We start from the raw sequence: 21,978 nt of genomic DNA, 5'->3' as shown, positions 1-21,978 counted from the left end.
TAATTTTGAACAGGTGAAATCTTTCTTTGGAAAAGATTAAAAAAAATCTCTTAAATGCTCTCCCTGTAAGTGTCTGTACCTGTTACAGATAGACATCTGCTTCTCCTTTTTCCTTTGAGCTGACTTCTCAGTGGGCTTGATCCATAGAGGGTGTCAGTCTGTACCCTATCATTACAAAACTGGGGCTTTTGTTTCTCCTGTTTGAACAATTTCTTTTACTCAAGAGTAGGAGAAGACCAGTAAAACTATCTGTTGATGATGTTTTGTAATTGGATACACCTTTAGAATTGTCTCAGAAAGCAAATACTTCAGAGGTGGTTCATTTCTGAGAGTTCCTAGTACATACTGGCTTGGTTTTGTATTTCCCAACACTGTTTTCATCCCACTTATGACAGTCTGAAAGATCCAGTGTTTGGGAGCAGCTGCAGAAATACCCATTTTAGAATGTGCTGGGACTGTATCTGCCTGCAAAAAAAACATACATCTTTGTTTCTGACTTGTTTACTTAAACTTCGAGAAGTAGAAAATGTCAGCAAGTGCTACATGAATGTTTCCATCCCCATAAAATTAAAAAACAGTTTAGATAGGGTTTTTTAATTAGTTTTTTTTATTTCCACAGTCAACAAGTTAGCATCATCTAATTAATCACTTTGCCTTTCTTAAATAAACCAATGATATACAGTAGAATTTGAGTATGTTATGGTCTAGATTTCCTTTACATTATATGGGGTTTAAAGAGTGGAAAATATCAAACTGTCAAAAGATGTCTTAGCCATGAGAACTAATATTTAACCAGTCATTTTTTTCATAATGTAATATGTTCACTTGTTTGCACACAAGACTGTCTTGACCTGTTTTGAGTTGTTGGAAATCTCATTTTTGTTCAGACCTATGTAGAGTTTTAGATAAACCTGCAAGAATGTGCTTTTACAAAGTAAATTTTTTTAAAGAAACTCTTTGGTATTCTGTAGTAAATGTATTTATTTACCAGTATGTGCAACGACTCATTTTTTGTATTTTCACATTATTTACCTTGTGTATGTCATAGAGATTCTAGTGTTTGTCAATACAGAACACTGTGCAGAAATATTAAACTTGATTTGTTTGAAGCAACTATGTCTTTCCCTACCACGGGTCATAAACACCGTGGTAAATTACCTACATAAAGTATGGAGGTTATTTAACATGAGGAGTTTCCAGTGCTGTTTATACTGTATTTTTGCCTTTAAAGCTAATACGAATTCAAACAAAAGGTCAGTGATCCCACTGGTGGGAAAGGGAGGCACTCCATAGTCTCCCAGAGTCTCCCAGCATTCCATAGAAGAGTTGCTGATGGCCAAGTGATGTGTGGGCCCTTCTTCCCCATCTCCTGGCCCAGCCCCTGGAGCATGGGGAGGTGCCATTTCCTCTGCACAGAGCCTGGAGGGAGACAGGGGAGAGGCCCTTTGGCAACATCCTTTGGACCGTTGTGCCAATGCCACATGAGGAGTCTGTAGGAGGAGACTGTGGGAGGTCCCTGGGGCCTGGAAATGGTGGGGTTTCTTTTCAGTCCAAGGTTCACCCTTACTCTCTTCTCTGCTTTCAAGTTCAGACCTTCTCACTGCCTTTTGTTCTTTTAAACAGCAGGGGTATTGTTGGTGTTCTTCTGTAACAGTATGGCCTGATGCCTGCACTCATCTGGGAGTTTCACCAACAAAATGTTTCACCACAGCTATAAGCAAAGACAAAGAGCAACTCACAATGCTTCAGTCTTTCTCATGGAAGAGGCTACATAGATTAGGCTACTGGTCCTGCAGCATGGAATAAGCTGGGAAATGGGCTGTGGTTTGGGGTAGCATGTGAATCTTGTGGACTGTAGTGACAATGGTTTCTTGGGCATACAGCAGCAATGACACAGTTGAGAAAGAAGTTACGTGTATGACTATGGTCTGTTCTGCTGACCAGTTAGCTTTCAGGTAAGAGAAAGAAGGCATATTTCCTCCTCCAGCTTCATGGTAATCTCATAAATATTTATGGATTTGATTAATTTTCATAACTGGTAGCACACAAATATATGTTTTTGAGAAAGTCAGAAGAGACATTTGGTGACCTCTGGGATGACAAAGGGCAAAACCAAGGACTGTTTCTTCAGAATTAGAAAGAATCACAAATATCTGAACCAAATAATCTGCTCTGAGATACCAGTCTCCAAAAAGCAAGGACAAATTGCTGTTGGCAAAGCAGTAATAAGCCATGACAAGACTGCATGAAAGAGGGCATTGGCTTCCACTTCAGGTAGATGATATTGATTGTTACCATGGAAATGAAATGATACAAGGAGATGAACATGAAGTTTTCACACGAGTAACAGTTTGTGACCATCTAGGTAACATCAGCCATTGTCCGTATTACTCAAGTCCTTTTGTGTTGCGCTTTCTCAGTGTGCCTGTTTCATCTGAATCACTGGCTTTTTGCTTTTTCAGTGCTGCATTTTCATTTTCTGATTGCATAGACAGATCCTCTTGGCTTGATTCTTCTGCTTCGCTGCAGCTCTCAGAGTGGAATACAGCATTCTCTGCTATGACAGCAGGATCGTCATCCTCGTAACAACAGCAACACTCCTCAGTGCTTTGGCTGTGATGAAGTTCCCTCTCCTCTTCTTCACTGATGCCAGTTACCTCATCCTTTTTCTGCACTAAATCATGACTGCCCCTTCCCATGATGAGATCAGATAGCAGGGTTTCATTACACAGAAGCTCCTCATCTTCCATGCCCTCCATTCTTTCTGCCAGCTCTTCTGCTGAGGGCTGGCTCAGGTCAGGGTAGTCTACTAGGATTGTGTCCTGTTTCCTCTTGAAGCAATCAGAATTATCATAGAGAGGATAGGTCTCTTCTGGATAACCTAAGGATTAATAAAGTGATATGCAACTTGAAGTGTTACCAGCATTTAAAAGTAGAACTGACTTCAGTGACAGATGTGTAAGTTTATTAGAACAGTTGATTTTAACACTGTCAGTATAAGTCTCATCTATTTAATGGCATGTATATACCACAGTGTTAAATCCATGGCGAGAATGTGCAAAACATGAGTTCTTGGGTAATGATGAGACAGCTCCACTTACTTTTAGGGAGCCAGGATACCAACTCTAACTTTCAGGACTGAGTATCTGAGTTTTGCTGAAAGCAATGGGAGCTATCAGGTAAAAACTGGGTAATTTAGATCTTTAAATACATCAATTTTTTTTGTTTGTTTCTATCTACAGATGGACTGATTCATGTTTTGAAGACTTTTGCTATAAACAGCATTATTTATATAGTTGAAAAAACAGATATGTGAATTATTTTGTGCATTTTATTTTAGAAAATGCAGCATGAACTTGACTTAAGAAAACAGAGCTCGAGTCCACTGTTTATGTTTTGGATCATTTTGAAAGCTTCTTAAAGAGCAAGGATTTAAGTCTGCATTTAAAATTATGATACTGAGCAGCTCAACTAGGGTATCTTGAAAGCACATTTATGTAACAAGTAAACTCCAAGGAAGGAAAAGGACATGAAAATACAGAGTTACTGAAAGACAGACTTCCTGAGGATCACTTTTACAACATTGGAACAAACAATTACTAATCAAAAGTAAAAACTGTAAGTTATCCAAAATGTACTGATTCTGATTTCCAAGGGGTTTATGATTTTGCATAAAATCTAGCCCTGCAAAGAAAAAAAATATACAAACCTACATCAGCCAAGACCCAGAAGCAGATGGAGTGTGTGAGAATCTTCATATGCCACTTTGGCAGCAGATAGCATAGTGACTACACTAAAGGCAATGCTGGATACCTCAAAATCCTTTTTTTTGTTTGTCTGTTTTTATTATGGTTGGGAAAACTAACCACCTTTTGCAAAGTTTAGAACACTGACTTCTGAAAGGAAGGATATAAGTAGTCCTAACTCAGTCTTTCTCATCAGGGTAGTGGTAAGAAAGGCCTTGCTTACCTTCCCAGTCCTCCATGTAAGGAGCTTCTTCAGCTTCCTTCTCAGGAGAGTTGCCATCTATGAATTTTCCTTCTTTCATAACTCTAGTGATTTCTCGAAGTTGCTGAAGTAACCTTTTTTCCTGGTCTGTTGTAACATTTTGAGTCCTGCTAGAAAATATTAGACACCAGAATTCAGTCCACTATTATTACAACCTATTAACAGGGTTTGAACCCAACTATTTGGACTGTCCCAGCAGTAGAGTCTGAAGAAACCTGGCTGCAGAATGATCACTGCTCAACATCTGCATGTGGTCTGTACTTCAGCTTGGTATAAAGTTTATCCATTTACCCAGAAAACCTGGAAACTTAAACAGGCAAAGGAAGGTAGGTACAGCCAATGTGAGAGCAAAATGGAAGTGACACACAGGGAAGAGTTATGGTGCAAAAGATACTACAGAAATTTCTGGCCTTTAAAAGAGCTGAGAATTAGGGGGGCATGCCTTGTTTAAAGCATTATTAGAAAATGTAATTCAAAATTTATGCTACATTTAAAACGGCTGATCAAAATGTCTCACACAGACATTAGTCTCGAGAGTCTATTGATACCTAATTATGACCACTACATGTATCAGATTTGCTAGGCTTCATTAAAAAATATCAGTTGGACAGATCACGATGTTGTTAGAGAGAGTCCACTATGCTGCCTGGTGGGGAGGTGGGGTGAGAAGAAGGAAGATTTAAAAATGAAAACAAGGTGTTACATTTAACTTGCCCTTTAGAATCAAATGGAGAGTGGGAGAGGACTGAGGTTTTTATCAGATTGAAAGCAAACTCTAATTTTGACTGGTTCTACACTGTTGATTCTATTAATTACTGCTGCTCAGGTAATACAATTACTGTTGTAACAAGAATGCTTCCAACAGATAAGATCATGTAGTCATTACATGTTATTTTCTTGGGAAAAAGAAATAGTCTTCTAAAAATATTATGGACAAAAAAGTACTTGGAGAGCAGTGATCTGAGCTCTAGTGACTAACTCAGTAGGTCAGAATAAGAAAGATACTGGCTGTACTTACGTGTGAAAATGATGCTTGTTTCATCTGGAGTTTCAATTTGCTCTTGAGCAGGTGTTTGACCTCTGTGTAAGTGCCACTTCGAGCCTCTCAGGGGACTGAGGCACTACTCTAGTGCTCTTTTGAATCCTGATATGTTTTAGGCAGGATCCATTGCCCCTAGTTACCCAGAGAGGGTGGCCCTTGGGATGCATATAATGCTGTACTATAGGAGGTAAGCGAGGTCAGAGCAGTGATCTCTGGTGAGCTGCAGACTATCAGACAGATAATCTCCAAGACAAGACAGCTGCTCAGGGAATCTTAGGGGCGAGATGGGAAGAGGGGAGCTGGAAACAGGTTAATGATTTTCGATTTATGTGATTAGTATTTGCCTAAACCTTGTTTCAGGTGCCTGAAATCTCAAAAAACTTGAAAACTTGTGGCATCCATCTTTAGTATTCCCTCTGAATAACTGTCATCACTAGAGCAGCAGTTTTAAGAGGTACTTTGTGCTATTCTACATATCCAGGAATGGTGATGACACAACAGTTACTTCACTAAAGGCAGCAGAGTCATGCAGGTTTAAAGCCAAAAAGATTAGCATTGTACTGCTGATTTGTGCGATGCTGATCACAGTGCTGACAATGGGCTAGATTTTGTGCACAGTTGCACTCACAGTTGTCTGTAACTGAACTTAGTTTGAGAGCAGGCCCACTAGTTCCATTAGCAGCTACACAGATTAAACTGTTTGAGATCACAAAGCTAAATATCATTTCTCTGTGCTTCCCCTGAGGGGCCCCACAGTTTGAAAGGCTGATATGCCCCCAGCGTTATATGGAGGTTGCGCTGAGTCTCCTCAACTTGTGGTGGCAGTTTTTTCCACAGAACAAATGAAGGTGTGACACTGCATCTTCTGAAAAGTCTGGGCTAGGCAGATGTAGAATTTGAGATATGAATTAAGAGACACACAAAAAGAAATGGTTTCATCAGCTAGCTGCCTTTGACAGAAGCTTTAATAGAACTGCCAAACTAATCCTCCTCTTACAGAAAAAAAGTGCACGTAATTTGAATATATATAACCTGCACGAAGACAGGTTTATTTAACACAATGGGGAGATTGCTAGCTCAGATATAGGATCAATCAAAGCAGCTGCATCACTGTGGTATTTCGTATGGGAAAATTTCTAATGTGCTGGATACTCGCATTAAAAAGCACTACTGTCTTATTGCAACACAAGGGCTCCGTATTTCAGAGTATTCCTCCTCAAAATACCTTGCTTAAATGACAAATATCCCTTTAGAGGGGGAGAAACCAAAGCCCATGCACTATTTCTACTTCATTTAAGGCTTCTAGGAAAACTTAGTGTAGGATGTTGGCAATGTATAGGACATCTGGCTGTCTGCATATGAGGGATTTACCAGGGTATAATGCACTTCAGAACACGAAGGACAACAGATGCAAAAGGTTTACAGTATAAGAAAAGGTAATTATTTTTGATTTGTGTGCTTGTGGCTCCAACATGGCTATTACTTTTCATAGTAGCAATGCACTAACAGGTAGTTTCATATTCTTACACTGAGATCAGAACATCTCCTAAAGAGCTATCATGACTTTAGTGAAAATCCACAATCTAACATAGTATCTCAGATGTGTCAACTAGTGTGTTTTTTGATTCATGACCTGAAAATAATCACTATTAACAATAGCCCAAAACTGGCACTCCACAGATTACAGCCTCTCTCTTTCTTCCATATTACATTTGTTTAGTTTATAGTAAAAAGATAATTTTTAGTTTTAGACAGCCTAGTAAAGATGGTTTTAAAAGCAGGTAATTGAGCTGATTATTTCTACCTCTTACCTAATCACCACAAACTGAGAATTTTTTACAAGAGAGAATTGTACAATACTCCCATTGAGAAAAATATTTACCAGTATTTTTCAATTTAAAGTGGTTTCAAAATACCAAACTTTACAAACAGTGGTGAAAAGAATATGGGTAAGACATCCATGAGAATGGGTAGGGAAAAATTTCATACCCATTATATCACCGTTCCAACACTGAAACACTGCTAAAAGCCTGGAAAAAAAAGCATGCATGCTTTCAATGTGGAGAGCCCTATTATAGCCATCAACCAAGTCTTTATTTCTGAATCACCAAATTTCCAGCAAAGGTTTTCATCTCTGCTGAGAGATACTGGGCTATAAAGGTCTACATTTATAAACTGGAGATACTGAGGTCCCCTTAGTGATAGGATGTGATGATAAATTATAAAAGCATGTAATTTAAATTTACAACCTGTTAAAAAAAGTGCTGGGAAAAGTGCTAGATTTTCTCAGAGCTGTGAATCATTATATCCTTAGGTACTATGTACTACCCATTTAAATATGTGCATTAGGTAGCAACTGTCTTTATCCATCTCAGTTTAGATTTGGTTATGTTGCTGAGGACCTGGCCAGGTAGTTCTTTCTTCCTCTTGCTTTCCTTAACTTGCTTCTAGTCCTTGCTACTACATGCTAGGCCTTTTTAAAAGCATCTGTGCTTTTACTTTCTGAAAGTAAGTTTTGCATTTCTGCAAACTCTGCTTAAGGCTGTAGCAACTCCAGTTAGTATGCTGGTTTGGAAAGAGGTCTTCTTGGTTGGTTTGAAGGTTGGTCTTCCAGCCTCATAAAAAAAAACCAACCAGCCTACCTTCTGCAACATAGAGCTGGATGATATGAGCTATCCCATCTGAGAAAACCTGCTAAGAGCATTGAGAGGTCTTCCAGCCTCATTTGCTCAAATACTTTTGACAGAAAAAGAAAGGGGCAGGACACACCACAGCAAGAAATCAGCACATTCACTTGCTACAGAAGAAAGAGTAAAATCACACAGCACAATATACACTACTCCTTCGGAAAAAGCTTTCTTTCTGAGGTACAGCGTTATCTGAGAATAAACTGTCCTTCCAAACGTATCCAATTTCAAAAGCAACAGTTCTTTTAAGAAAATACACAAAACGAGAATTTTTTTTGATTCTAAAAATCTTCACCAGGAGAAAGCCAGGATGAACCCTTGGAGCAGTTCAGCTGGGAGAATAATACTCCTGAAGTACAGTGAGAGGACACAGGGGCACGAGCTCAGACCTCAGTGCTGTTGCAAACACTAGGTTATGGTGATACATCGTTTTTGTGACAATGCAAAATACAGCCTTTGGTTTGGGTACTAGCACCTCACTTCGCAGGCTGGGAGTCACTTTGCCTTATCTAGTATAACAGGCCACGGTCTCACCTGGGTTCTTTCAGCATTAGTTTAAATTTGATACCATTTATTTCTTCCTCTGCCTTTTCTGTTGTATGTCAAAATAAAAATAAATACTTATGTTCAACTGCATATTAATAAATGGGGCTCAAGTATTTTTGCTCTCCTCCTCTTTCATCTATCAACATCCAGATTGGATAATGCTAGCACTACACTCTGTGCTGTAATTACACTTTCTAACCGTACATTTTCTTTTAAGACCTTCATCCAGTATTACTGAACTTAACAAGTATCACAGGATAGATTAAGAAAGCTTCAAAGTCTAGGTCTTTTCTTCGAAGTCTGGTGTCTTAAGACACCAAGTCTGAGTGTATTTTAAAAGCAGCTATTTGCTCCATCTAGAGGTGCTTTTTCCCTTCTCTTTAAAGAAGGTACATAAAAAAATTTTCATTAGGTTCAGATTCTGATTTCCCCTGAGGCCTTTAGATCCATCTATATAAATAGTTTGGTTGAACAAAGAAGGGAAGTTCCACTAAATAGAGGCTCTGAGCCAGTAAGACAGAGTGGAACAAACACTGGATCAGACCCTAAACCCATTTTCTCAGTAAAAATATCCTATCTGAGAGTCAGCACAGTATCTGTGTAGCTCATAAGCCTCTTTCTGGCAGCTTAACGGTAAGCATAGAGTACTGTGTTAGCTCTCCAAAACAGAGATAGACAAAATAGTATCCTTCTGTTTCGCTAAAACCAGGGTAGTTTAGGGGTTCTCCTGCTGGAACCTGGAATAATACAGGCAAGTCTGGCACCTCATCTTGCTGATACTAGTGCAACCACAATACAGGGCGTGGTGCAAAGTGGGCAGAACTACACACTCAAAGAGAATGCAGTTTGAAGCCTAAATAAACATCATGTGCAAGTTCAGCACAGATTTGTTCCTACAGAATGGGTTAAACCAGGCATTGACAGATCCAAAGTTAATATGTATTACAACCTGAACAGCTATTTATTTTGCTTGCAAGCATCACTTCAGTATTCATGGTATTTAAATTTTCAACACTGCAGTTATGCATTTCCTATTGATGTGTTGTTACACTCCTCATGAAAAATGGACTTGTTTCCAGTTTCCTTATACATAGAATAGTGATCTCAGATTTATAGCAAACAATAAACATAATAAATTTTTTAAATCCTGACTTTACAACTCTTATTTTTTCTGTTATGTTTAGAAACAAATGCATGGATTTACTAGTTACAGGGTGGAACTAAGTTATGGAATCAGATTATTATACAGTTCTGTCCTTTAAGAAATATTTTATGGCTATTCTAACAGGCATTTACATAGATTATAACAGCATTTCTATTTAGAAAAATAATTCATATAACCGGAAAATAACATGAAACGAATGGGTCTCTTAGGAATTATTCAGAATATTACTTTGGTCACATAAGACAGGTTGTTTTATATACTTTAAATCTTTTTTGTGTAGACATACCCGTCATTATGCACTGTACAAACGGGAAGTTAGGGATAGTTGCTTTTCTGCTTAAGGAGAACGGAGTTGGAAGAAATCATTTACTTTAAATCTAGATGCTGAAAAGTTAAAAACTGCAGAACAAAAAGTGTGATGTGTAAAATCAAATTCCTACCATTTGAAGTAATAATAAAATGCTATTTTAATATAGCAAAAGTAAGAAAGTTTGATTTCTAATCAGAGCAGAATCTGTCTGTAAAATGCTGTAATTTGAAACATACCCGTCACAATTAGGTCCTACTCTGTTGATTAATTTTTCCATAGCTTCTTCTGTCTCCCTCAGTTTTTCCTGAAGTTGAGTGAGCTCATAGTCAGCTGTAAACCAAACAAAATCCCAAGATCTGTCAGTAGAAGCTTTGAAAATGTATCCCTGTTCCATTATCACAGGTAGCACATGCTGTACCAAACCAGACTGGTTATGAGTGAACTAAAACATGCAGCTAAAAGAGTTCTACGTACTTTTCCTGGTATAGGAACATGAAATCTATTGCTAACGGTAATAGGACATACAGAAAAGACCTTCTTTCAAAAGGCTCCTGAGCAACCTCACACTAGGATGAGTGGGCCACTGTAAATGTCCTGGACATTAAAGTTAGGGAACGGAAAATAGGTTGGGTTTGGGTTTTTTTTCTACTAAGGAAGCCATTCTGTTTTACTGTCTATTGCTGAATTAATAGTTCTCATGGAATTTCCCTGTTAAGTCCATGGGAACAGAGGCAAAAGGTCACTTGAGCATTTTTAAGAAGTCTCAAGGTTTGAGAAACCATATCTTTATCAAAGAGAATTAAGTTCATGGGCATGATGGCATCCAACTAACCCTGCATAGGTGTGCTGCAGCAGGCAGCAAGTGCTAACGGTCTTCCAGGCTTACCAGGAAGAACAGCTAGCCTGTCTGGGGAGCAAAGCATGGTATGTCCATAGTTGTGCCTCTTTACAAAACGTGTCTACGCTGCAATATTAGACACACATGCAGACATGCAGGAACACCCGTACTGGCTTTAATGTAGCCAAAAATGTTAACAGTAAAGATGCAACAGCAAGGACATCTATAAGAAAGCTGAAGCTTCTTGTTTGGCTGTTGTAACTCATGCTCAAAATCTTGTAGCTGAGACTTCATTGTTCCCCACTGCAGAACAAAATGAAGCCAACCTAGCTTAGTTAAACATTCAGCTGCTACAGGTACATCTATCTAAGTAGCACAAAGGCACGACAGAACTTCAACATAGTAGGAATAGAGAAAGCCATCCACAAAGATCTTGCTTTTAAAAAGATCTCTACTTTGCACAGAGCATCATTACTTAATGTATCACTGATGTCATTGTTTTGCATGTCTGAGCCTTTAAAAATAGGGGAAGGGAAACTGGCATAGAAAAAGGAAGTTACTCCCTCCAAGTCCCTATGTAAATAGTCACTTGTCTTCAGGTTCCTAGTCCAGTGACTTGCCCCCTGCTCTGCTACAGCTTACCATGGATGCTTTAGGAATACAAATGAAGACCTCTAGAAGAAGGCTGAATAATTTTTGTCACTAGTTCTTTGGGTTATAATGATGGCAAATGTTTTAACTTAACTGCAAAGTTAGTTTCTCTCACCAAGCGTTAGAGGAAAAAATACAATTACTGTTGCTAATAAATTGCACAAAATTTCCAGGCACAACACAGAACAAGTGCACTGAAAACACAATCTGTAGTTCTGAGTAATTAGGTATTCCTAAATATACACAGTAATGTTAAGGTAATTACAGCATGTTAGAGAAAATAACCTAGTGGTAGCACTTTCTATAAAGCCCTAAGTACTTTTCTTCCCTATTACAATTTAGTCAGCTAATTTAAATACTATTATGGTAACTACTCATCCAATCTTCAATAGTAAACTTATTAATTTATCTAATAAATATCTACAAGTAGTTGAATCTATCCCACTGATTGTTGTTTAGGTAAAATCAAAATAATATTTCAGAATACTATTTGCTTTCTTTATTGCACTCATGAAAACTTCGAGCATTGCAAAACTGGAAAGGAGAAAGTAGGGAAGTACTTGGGGGTGGCTAAGAATTCACAAATTCAAATAAAGGAAGCTAGCTTTTAATAATATCTCTATATACTATTACTAGAATACCACAGATTATAGAATAATTATAGATGGACATCCTATTATCCCTTTTTAATCATTAGCTACATAGCTTTTCAGCAAATCTGTACAGTTAATTCAGTGAACCTCATGAGAAGCCATTGCTTCCAGAGGGGCTTGGGATCAGTATACTCTCACAGAGTCTCATTAGCTGAATGAGATTAGAAAGTGACAGTGCAGTAATTCACTTTAACTCTTGCTCATTCCAACACAGAAGCTTCTGGCTAGTTCTTCATGGGGGAAAACAACAGCTTTACAGTGTGCCCAGAACTTGAAGAACACAGTTGGACTGTACCTCTACAGAGTCAACACAGCTGTAACTCAGAAATCATACATACTGATTTTCCTCTTCATGTTTCCAGGTGCAGCAGTAGGGCATTTCCGCTCTCCAGCAGTAGTTTTCCCCTTAGAAGCCAACTAATGAGTGAAAAAAGATGACACTTCTATGAGTTACTGCAATAGTAAAATACAAGCCCCAAATGCAACAGAAAAAGGATAGAAGATTAAAATATGCTAGAAAATAACTACAGAAAAGCATGCACAGCAGCAAAGCAGCAAAACCAGCAATCATGAAAGATGCCTGGGAGACTGTATAAAACACAATACATGACATACACAGTATATATCATATGTAGTCACACATTAAAAAAAAGAGAATACTATGTGTATAATGAAAATTAATCTAATGATGTTCTAGGCATACACAATTTCCAGGGGGAAAAGAAAATCCTTAAAAAAATTGCATGAGGTCAGATGCCAATACAGGATTGCACCAACCCACCCCTACATTCTCTGTTACAGTCTTTACAATAGCAAAACCCAGAGGACACACCAATCTTTCAACCACTAATCAAAGGTCCAGCATGAACACTTGTGGGGTTTACTCTGGAGCTAGGCTGAAATAGAACCAGGTACAGAAATGAGACTTTGCTGTTTTGAGGGGTTTTAGTTGTTATTTCCCTGACTTTTCCATTTATGTTGGTCTTACCTTAAATAAAATGTACAGGATATATAAGAAGATGCCAAACCCATATATAGGGATAATCTGCCCCACAAGGCCTCTCCCAGTTCCACCGGTGCTTCCACCACCACTTCCACCTGCCTTGGCTTTGGCAACTGCTTCAGCAAGGTGAGACCTTGGAAAATGAGGAGTAGCTCGGCTGTCAGGAGCAGCCTGGTAATGCATCCTTGGTGGAAAGCGACCGAGCTTCCCTGCAAAAAAACACACCACCATTATTCTTATTCTGTTACTCTTCACCCTTCTACAGGCAGCCTACAACTGCAGCAGGTGCAGCTGACCTATTTTCTCTATTTTTAAATGTACCATCACTGATGAATAAAGTAACTTGTTGGACTGTAAGTACGAAGTCTGTAAACTCAACCCTCAGTCACTTACTATATGTAGCACTAGGAGTTAGGTATATGCAATTACTCTCTGGATTTCAAGAAGAGAAAAAGCTGGCAGGGCAATTAAAATATAGATTTTAATAGGTACATAATTGTCCAAAGAACCCTATGAATCAGCATCTCTAACAGGATGAAAACCTAAAGTCTTACTTCTGGCTCTCTAGCCAGAACCAACCTAGCAATCTATCAGTTTTCTATTGTGAGCTTGATCTGTCAATATTACACAAAGGCATGTTAATATATAAACCCATACATTTACTACTACATGTACTACCCACCTACATCCTGATACATGACTCTAGTGTTTGCCCGGTAGAGATTTTCAGCTATAGGCATAAGAAATAGTATTTCACCTGATTTTGACAAATGAACTATGAAAGATAAAGAAATTGGTAGTACTGCAAATGGTTCTGCTTAAAAAGGTGTTAGCTAAAGCAATGTACGAGATTGAATATAGCTTGGGACATATTATCTTCAGCATTTGAGAGGAAAAAAAAATAGTTTCTAGCCTTGAGAGCAGCAAAGACAAGAAATGGGAGTGAGCTTACATGAATGCATGGATGCTACAATAAGACTCCAGAGAGCCTGAAACAGTGCTGTGGATGATTTCATTCAACTGAAATGCACTAGAATCTCAATAAATGTAAGTTCACACATTATTCTGTTTTCTTGCTGTTATGAATTCAACACTTTTGCCATGAAATTCGCTATTTTACTCCTCCATGTACTTGACATCCTTCTTTCTATCTCCATATCCAGCTTGGACTTGCACCTGCACTCCCTCCCACTGATCGGGACTGAACCGAATTATTCAGCTCCTCTGCCACAGAGTCTGGTGGTGGGAGGCATTGGATGTAAGAACCAGAGATGGGGAGTGCCACACTGAGCTGCAGCTCACCCCTTGATGCCAGCTGCAGAACTCTCCAACCCTGGCACATGCAGCAGGAAAGCCAGGCAGCCTGCTCACTGGCACTGGGGCAGCCTGCATGCATTTGCATAAAGAAAATGAAAAGCAGGTTTGAAATAGCACTGAAAATAACTAACTTTGCTTCTGTGAGTACCCAGCTGCAACTATTTTTATGAGAAGCAAGCTAAGAGAAAACTAAATTAACATTTGCTCTTGCTAGGAAACACCATCATAGGAAGCTAAATTCCTGAGCATAGAAAATTACAGTAAATATATATCAGGAAGTGATATCAATAATTCGTAAAGTGCTACCATTAAAAACACATTTCCTTATAAGTGACGGCATACATTCTTTGAGTGCTGTAGGCTTTAGTGGAACTATCGAGGTATACCACCGCTGACAAAACCACTCTCAGATTAGCTCAGGGTTAACTCTGAGGAAGCTTTATCACACATTTTAATATTAGTGAATTATTCAAGGTTTGTGATGGAAAGCATAGCATCTTATTTACAAAACAGTCCCATTGCTCCAGCAGGAATGCCTTGTAGCAGTAGGTCACTGTGAAAATAAGTGTGATGTCGTGCAGAGAGCAGTATGACTGAGGCAGGGATGGAACAGCAGGGTAGATAAACCTTTGTAAAACATCTTACACTCATGCAAATATTTGTTATTAAAAAAAAAAAAGAAATAAAGAAAACAGAAAATAATTGACAAAGGTGAAACTGTATTTAAACGAAATAGTTTTCTAATTTAGACACAAGGCCTTGTTTGTGCTTTAAAACCTTCAATACAATTAAAGATAATCAGGCCAAAGGGACACATACTAGTCATTTCAATATCAAAATAATTTAAAAGGGGAATTTCATGGCTCCTAGTTCTAAATCTATTGATTTTAAAACTTTCATAATGATTTCCTTATTAAAATATATATTATTTTTCATAGTTTTTTATTGTGAAGAACCCATGCAAACTGTAAAGGAAATTGGCAGCACATGTGACTCAAAAGCAACATATGCACAAAACTGTCAAGTGTACAGTATATAGATGGAAATGAGTAATGATTTGGATGCCACTGCCAAATGAACAAGACACCCTGTGCTATTAAAAACCCCAACACCCTAACCCCATAACCGAGGAGGTGATGTGTCCAGATGACACGTTTCTAGGAATGAAACAAACCACTTTCAAATGGAGACAACAACATACTCTACATCAATAAAATCAAGTGACACTTCTACAGGAGCATGGAAGGGCACACATTGGGCCCTTGTTTTGAATACACCCTACCTGGCTTTGCAATCTTTTTACCTAAGGTTTACCCAACACATTTAACAATTTGTCTGTTTAATGTTTCAAACCAACTTTGCAAAGCAGCTACAGGGCAAGCAGAGCATTGTCTAATCCTGGCCCTTCAATAGCTGTAAGTCCAAAAATGAAATTATGCCCCAACTAACATTTGTGTTGTCTAAGAGACTGTAGATTTCTGCATGTAGATAAAGTCCTTAATAGCAGTACCATGTTAGAATTACTGTGGGGTTTTTAATCTCTTAACAATAAGAACACTCAACTGAAAAAAGCAACTCTTAAGGAAGTATTTATAGCACACAACAGCCAACAAGCTGATAATACACAGACCATCCAAGTATCTGGTTTCCAAGAAAGCTGTTCTGTGGTTCTGTTTGAATGGGATTTAGGAATTGCTACTGAGCCCAACTTGACTATTTAAAAAGGTATTTAGACTTCAGTTATTGTACAGTTCAGCCACTCTTAGTCTAGATAATACATCTTTCTGTGACATCTGACCAGCTGTAAAATGCTGGAACATAGACATATACACATGTATAATACAAAAATAAAAGTTTGACATACAGTACATATGGGCTGCTGCTATGTTAACTTTGCACTCAATTCATCAGGAAACATATGATACATTACTTCATTTATAAAATGTGCATGTTCTTCAGACACCAGGAAGCGTCAGAGAGGGGTTAGAGACAGGAAATGGCAGTCTGAGAAGTGCATGTGATTCTTCCAAGCTGACAGCAAAGGACGCTGTTCTCATTGCTCCTCAAATCTCAACTATGGGGGACAGCACCCACAGTTCTGGCTATTCTCTGTATTAGGCGCTCTGCTTTTTTAATTTGTTTCCATTCCAAAACCACGATTATACCACTTTGGTTTGGAAATGCTAAGATTAAGTGTGTTTGTTTCCAAGTAAGACATTTACTTTTCCTTGCTGTGCATGCAAAACCAACCAACCAAAAAACACAGCCCAAGAGCAAACAGCCAAGAACAAACCCAGCTAGATGTTTTGCAAAAGCTTTAACAAAAAAAAAATCATGTGACAGTGGGATACAGAACTATCCTCCTGCCTCAGCAATGCAAATTCCAGTTCTCAAACCTATCTTCAAACTGTACTTGGACTCCCACATTTAGGGATGCTTATTTACATTAGCTGACATTTACATTTGCCTGGTAAAATGTTCATCGTAGTGACTGAAAAAGAAAAGCAGCATTTTTTCAGACAGTCGCAGGGATCAGCAATGAAATATGCTTCTGTAAGAACCAGAACTCAGAGTTTTGTACATTTTTCTCCCCTGCTCTGTTTGACTTGATATTTGAAGAAGATATGTGCTCTAAGCAAAGCTTTTCCTGAGTAGGCTATGCAAAACCTCCCTCTCTGGTAGATGCCAATAAAGAGGCATTCATACTGAAATCTGCATCTCAGGACACTCGAATCAATCTTTAGCCCCTCTCAGCAGTGTATTTTCATAAAACATTTATTTTTTCACCCTCTGACTAACAAGATGAATTGGCCAAAGGGTTCTAAAGCTGCAAGTGACAACACACAGGAAATCCCATGGACTCCATGATAAAGTAACTTCATCTTCTTTTGGCTGAAAGTGTCATCCTAGGTTTTCTTGCATAACCTCCATGTTTGGTATAATAGCTTAGACTAATATATACAGAAACTGTTTTCTTGACATTTAATTTAAATCCTCTTTCAAGCCACTATATCATTTCTGCTGCTATTCTTTAACACCCTGTAATTTCCCCAACTCATCTGCCCACAGAAAGCCCAAGTAACTAATCCTTTATATAACACTACAAGTTCATGTTCGGTTTATTGTTGAGGCCACTATTTCAGTGTTATACACTATCATGAGACCCATGTTTTAGAGTTTCTACACATGTAGTCATTTATATTTTTCTCTTCTAAATCTTTTTATAAATACTTTTCACTCTGGCAGACAGTCTAACATCAAGATAAAATGGACAAACAGTATGCGTTCATTTAGTTCTTGTTCTTTTACTGACATTTACAGAATAGCTCTAGCTGTGCTTCCAACAACACAACTTTAGAAACCTACACAAAAAAAAAGGTTAGAAGGAATGATAGACTTGAAATCCTAACTGTAAACCACCGCATTAGTGTTTTTAATGGACACAGTGAAATGCTTCAACATTTTCTATTAAATATCGCAGGTGGAGTTTAAAAAGGAAAACACAAAAAATACCCCAAATGGAAACAAACACCTTAATTTTCCTAAGGACAGCTGCAGGCCACTGATACATGCATTGCACAAACCCAAGCTGGACAGATGCATTACCTGAACAGTCATGTATTTTTCTAGTAAAGCTGATGCCACTTGATTGTTCATAAGAATACAGAGAGACTAAACACCCGTTGTCATGGAGCTGAAAGGCTTTTCTTAAATTACCATCTCAGAGAGTAGCTTTACAAAATGCATGGCAAATATTTGTGAACAGTAAACTTAAAGGTACTTTTGAAATTGCTAGTAGCAATTTCTTCCTCGTTTCCAAAAGATTAAAAAAAAAAATTCTAATGCCTGCCCATGAAGTAAACCAGAAATGTGATACATTCACAATGAGCTCTTTAAATAAGTTATCTCAAGGCCTATAAGGATGGTGGGGATGGACTCTTCATTAGGGACTGTAGTGATAGGACAAGGGGTAACAGGTTAAAACTTAAACAGGTGAAGTTTAGATTGGATATAATGAGGAAGTTCTTTACTGTAAGGGTGGTGAGGCGCTGGAATGAGTTGAGCAAGGAAGTTGTGAATGCTCCGTCCCTGGTGGTATTCAAGGCCAGGTTGGACAAAGCCTTGAGTGAGATGGTTTAGTGTGAGGTGTCCCTGCCCATGGCAGGGGGATGGAACTAGATGATCTTAAGGTCCTTTCCAACCCTGACTATTCTACGATTCTGTTCTCTATACATGAAACTATTACTGTGATAAAGAACAACCTTTCTGTCTGAAAGATCATACTAACCTCTACTAATATAGAAGCCATGTTCAGAATTTTCCTAGGGGACTTCTGAAAATGGCTTTACTACAGGAAGCAACATTTCCATGCTTAAACCCTGTTTAAATAAAAAGCCTTCTTGTTAACACTGAGTTTTAACAAAAGGTAGTAAACTTTAAGAATGTTTTATTCAGAGGCATTTTGCCCCCACGACTACAATAAGCACTTCATTAACTTCAAGAATGAAATGATTACTTCAAGTCCCTGAAACTTTTGCCAGGTAACTGCAGTTACCAGTTCACCGAAGAGCAAAACTAATGACAGAGATGTGAACTGAACTGTTCAATCAAGATTTATGCTTCCAATAAAAAAATAACTTCAGGTGAAATAAAGTTTGGTCTACAGAGCAGGTGTAATGAAATTCTTGCTATCAAATTGAAAATATGGACTATAAATTCTCACCTGAAATGGATAAGCTGAGGTGAGGTATTGCATTCTCAGCCAAAGGCAGGTGCTAGGCTACAAGAGGTGCATGCCAAGCATTCACTCTGCGCCAGGCACACGCTAACCCATGCTGAACTGTTATTTCCTGCAGGATGATGGAGAGAGTATTTAGACTACATGTTTATGATGGAAATAGTATTTATGTTAAGCATTTAACGGTGGCTGTGATTAGTCAGCTTATGACAGCACAGCTTAAAGCAGGCCATGCTATAGCAGGTATGAACATTGTTCATCATACAACTGTGACTGAAAACAAGTTGGGAGCAAGATTTTTCTTCTGGTTTGTTTTTTTAAAAGCTCTTTTTTTTCTGTCAGACCAATCCAGTCCAAAGAAAGAAGCCCCACAACATTAACCACAACTGCCTAAGACTTCACTGCTACAGGAAAATGGTTTGTCAAACCCCACCATCTGGTATCACTGTGGAATCAGTCAGGAGCTACACGGGTCAGATGTTAATGGAGACAGGTACCAGCTCGCAGAGCATCTGCTCCCATCCCTGCTTCAGGCAGGTGTCTCCAATGTCCTTACAGAACCTCTGTGCTGACTTCTGAGCCTCTGCGGGCCCTCATGGTAACTGCTCTTGAAGTTCTGCCAAAAGAACCATCAGCTACCATTCAGGACTTTGGTGTTCAGAGATTCTGCAACAAAACTACAGACCTGTAGATCTACAGTGATGATAAACCTATACCGACACTCTTAAAAGACCAAGAATACAAACCACCATGGGAGACTAGCTACAGAAGGCAAGACACAGATTTCGGTTCAATGTAACACTGTTTCAGCAGAAACTTCAACCTAAAGTCCTTAAAAAATCCTGGACAAATGACAACAATGTTGCAGAATGGTACAGTCACATCAGTACCAGGGTGTTGCAGAAGATGAAGTCACTAACAGGCATCCCTGTGGGACAGCATTCAGTGCCACCCAGAAGTTTTCTGTACTTCCACCAGACTCACCTTTGGTTTGCTGCCAGACATGGGGCTATGATACTAGCTACTTCTGTGAAGTGCCCTGGGGAGAAAAACCTCCAGCAAAAGGCAACGGGCATAAAGAGAATGGCACATGCATGTATGAATCCATTCCTCCAGAACTTAAAAGGAAACATGCAGTGGGAGGCAAGGCAAGGACATAGGTTGAGGGACAACATGGACAGGACCTGACTCTAAATGTGCACATACATTATGGTGCATGAAAGCCAAGTTTAAAATACCAGAGTAGGAAACTAAACAATGAAGACAATTCAAATGAACTTTTATTTCATGTGCAACAACAAAAGCATTCTGTACAGAAAATAACAAAGTAATGAAGCATTCAAATAAAAAGTGATGTATCACAATGGGAAAAAAATAAACAGAAAAGTGGTATGTGTCTTTCCAGTAGCTTTAGTACCTCACTTATACAAAAGAAAGTGAAATTTGGAAAATTTTTAAACTTTTTTTTTTTTTGTATGGAAAAGCAAAAGGTAAATCACAGAGCAGTGAATTCAATCTCTGTCATGCCACACATCATTAAGGACAGCACGAGAGTGTCACAGGTAACACTCACGGGAAGGATGCACTACGCTACGTTTCCGTACCAGGCGGCAGCGCACCCTCCAGACGCTCCGTGCAGCCGGGGCCCGCTCGCACCAGCCTGGCCGCCGGCACCAGCAACCCCGTCAGCGGGGTCCTCACGGGCCGGGCCCAGCGCAGCACCGACGCCCGCCGCTGCCGAGCCCCAAACTCTCCGCTGAGCCCTCGTGCGGCCGCCGAAACACGGACCTCTGCGCACCGAGGCGGGAGACCAGGGCTGGCAGCGGAGAGCGACCTGCCCTCTCCTCCGCGGAGCCGCCGCCACCAGCGGGGCCCGCCGCGGCCTCTTACCCTCGGACGGCGCGGACGCTGCGAGCGGCGCAGCCCCGGGCTCCTGCCGCCCGCCGCCCCGAGACAAGAAGGTCCGCGGCAGGAGCAGAGACACGCAGAGCACCAGACAGGAGACCACGGCCACCCTGCAGCACGTCGAGTACGCCATAGCTGGACACGGCCGCCGAGCCGTTACCCGGCCCTGAGATCCCCTACAGTTTACGCGCAGATGCGCGCATGCGCCCTGCGGCCGAGGCCGGGCGGGAGCCTGATAGAGGCAAGGGGGGGTGTGTCGCTGAGGCAGACTCGTCTGCCCTGCGGGGCTGGGGTTGCGCAGTGGGAAGCCCAGGTCATGGTCTGTTCTTCCCGTAGGCACGTAGAGAAACGGCCTTCAACCTCAAATCAGGCAAGGGCTGGAGGGGGCATTTGCGTCCCTTCTTAATCCCTCCGTTTTCCATACTCAGTCCCCTGCTTTGGCTATAGCACTGCAAACGCTTACTGAGGGAAGATAAAAAAAATACACGCGTGAACAGTTTCTTGTTGCCTGTGAAGGGGTTTTGGTGCTGTCTGTACTAGTGGCAGTGGTGGCAGGACACAGCCCTGGGTACTGGAAACCGTCGTTGCTGGTGCGCTGTGAGCTGATACCGGTACCAGCAGTGTGGTTAGTGTGCTTTCCACAGCCTGAGAAGCACCCAGAAGAGCCTTACCTGGGGTAGAACTGATGCTGGGAGGGCAGCAGTACTTGAAGGGGCATGGAAGAGCTTGGCTCAAAGAGCTGGTTGAGGTCCGTGTGGAATTGTTTCCCTCCTTTGAGCACATGGGACAGGTGTAGAAAAGTTCAGACCATGTTTAAAATTAATTCAATTTACTGCAACTAAGAAATTTCAAAATTGTAAATGTGCATACATTTTTAGAAGAGTTTGAAATTTGCATATTGTCAGTGTGTTTGGTTAGCTTGCAGCTGCATAAAGTCATCCTGAAACCACCTTCTTGCTGTACTAACAATAAAAGATGGCAGTAAAGAGGGAAGTTCAGTGTTTGTACTTGTTCATTTTCACCGACTTAAGCAAAAAAACTGCCAGTCATGTCAAATTAAATTATATGGTTTTGTATTTCCATTATATTTATATTACACTGTATTACTGTAGTTG

General features: G+C 39.8%; 1 protein-coding gene across 3 annotated transcripts; it reads right to left on the bottom strand.

Annotated features, from left to right (window-relative positions):
• Positions 1-354: 354 nt before the first annotated feature.
• RIC3 (RIC3 acetylcholine receptor chaperone) lies at positions 355-21,075 on the bottom strand. Of its 3 annotated transcripts, none has more exons than XM_062619847.1 (6): positions 20,849-21,075; positions 12,889-13,112; positions 12,239-12,317; positions 9,995-10,088; positions 3,970-4,115; positions 355-2,881 (listed from the first exon to the last, which is right to left on the bottom strand). In XM_062619847.1, exons 1-6 carry the CDS (start codon positions 20,994-20,996, stop codon positions 2,388-2,390), a joined length of 1,185 nt encoding a protein of 394 aa, XP_062475831.1. In that variant the 5' UTR covers positions 20,997-21,075; the 3' UTR covers positions 355-2,387. The 3 variants fall into 3 exon arrangements, with proteins under 3 accessions (XP_062475831.1, XP_062475830.1, XP_062475832.1); XM_062619846.1 differs by having other exon boundaries at positions 3,970-4,118; positions 20,849-21,073; XM_062619848.1 differs by having other exon boundaries at positions 3,970-4,118; positions 20,563-20,991.
• Between the last annotated feature and the right edge of the window lie 903 nt (positions 21,076-21,978).

The sequence above is a fragment of the Pezoporus occidentalis genome, unplaced genomic scaffold (genome assembly GCF_034315485.1).
Source record: "Pezoporus occidentalis ecotype Australia unplaced genomic scaffold, CSIRO_AGI_Poc_V1 ctg214, whole genome shotgun sequence".
In the NCBI taxonomy this organism is placed as follows: Eukaryota; Metazoa; Chordata; class Aves; order Psittaciformes; family Psittacidae; genus Pezoporus; species Pezoporus occidentalis.
Note: the sequence above shows the minus strand (reverse complement) of the source record. Positions and strands in the feature narration are given on the sequence as shown.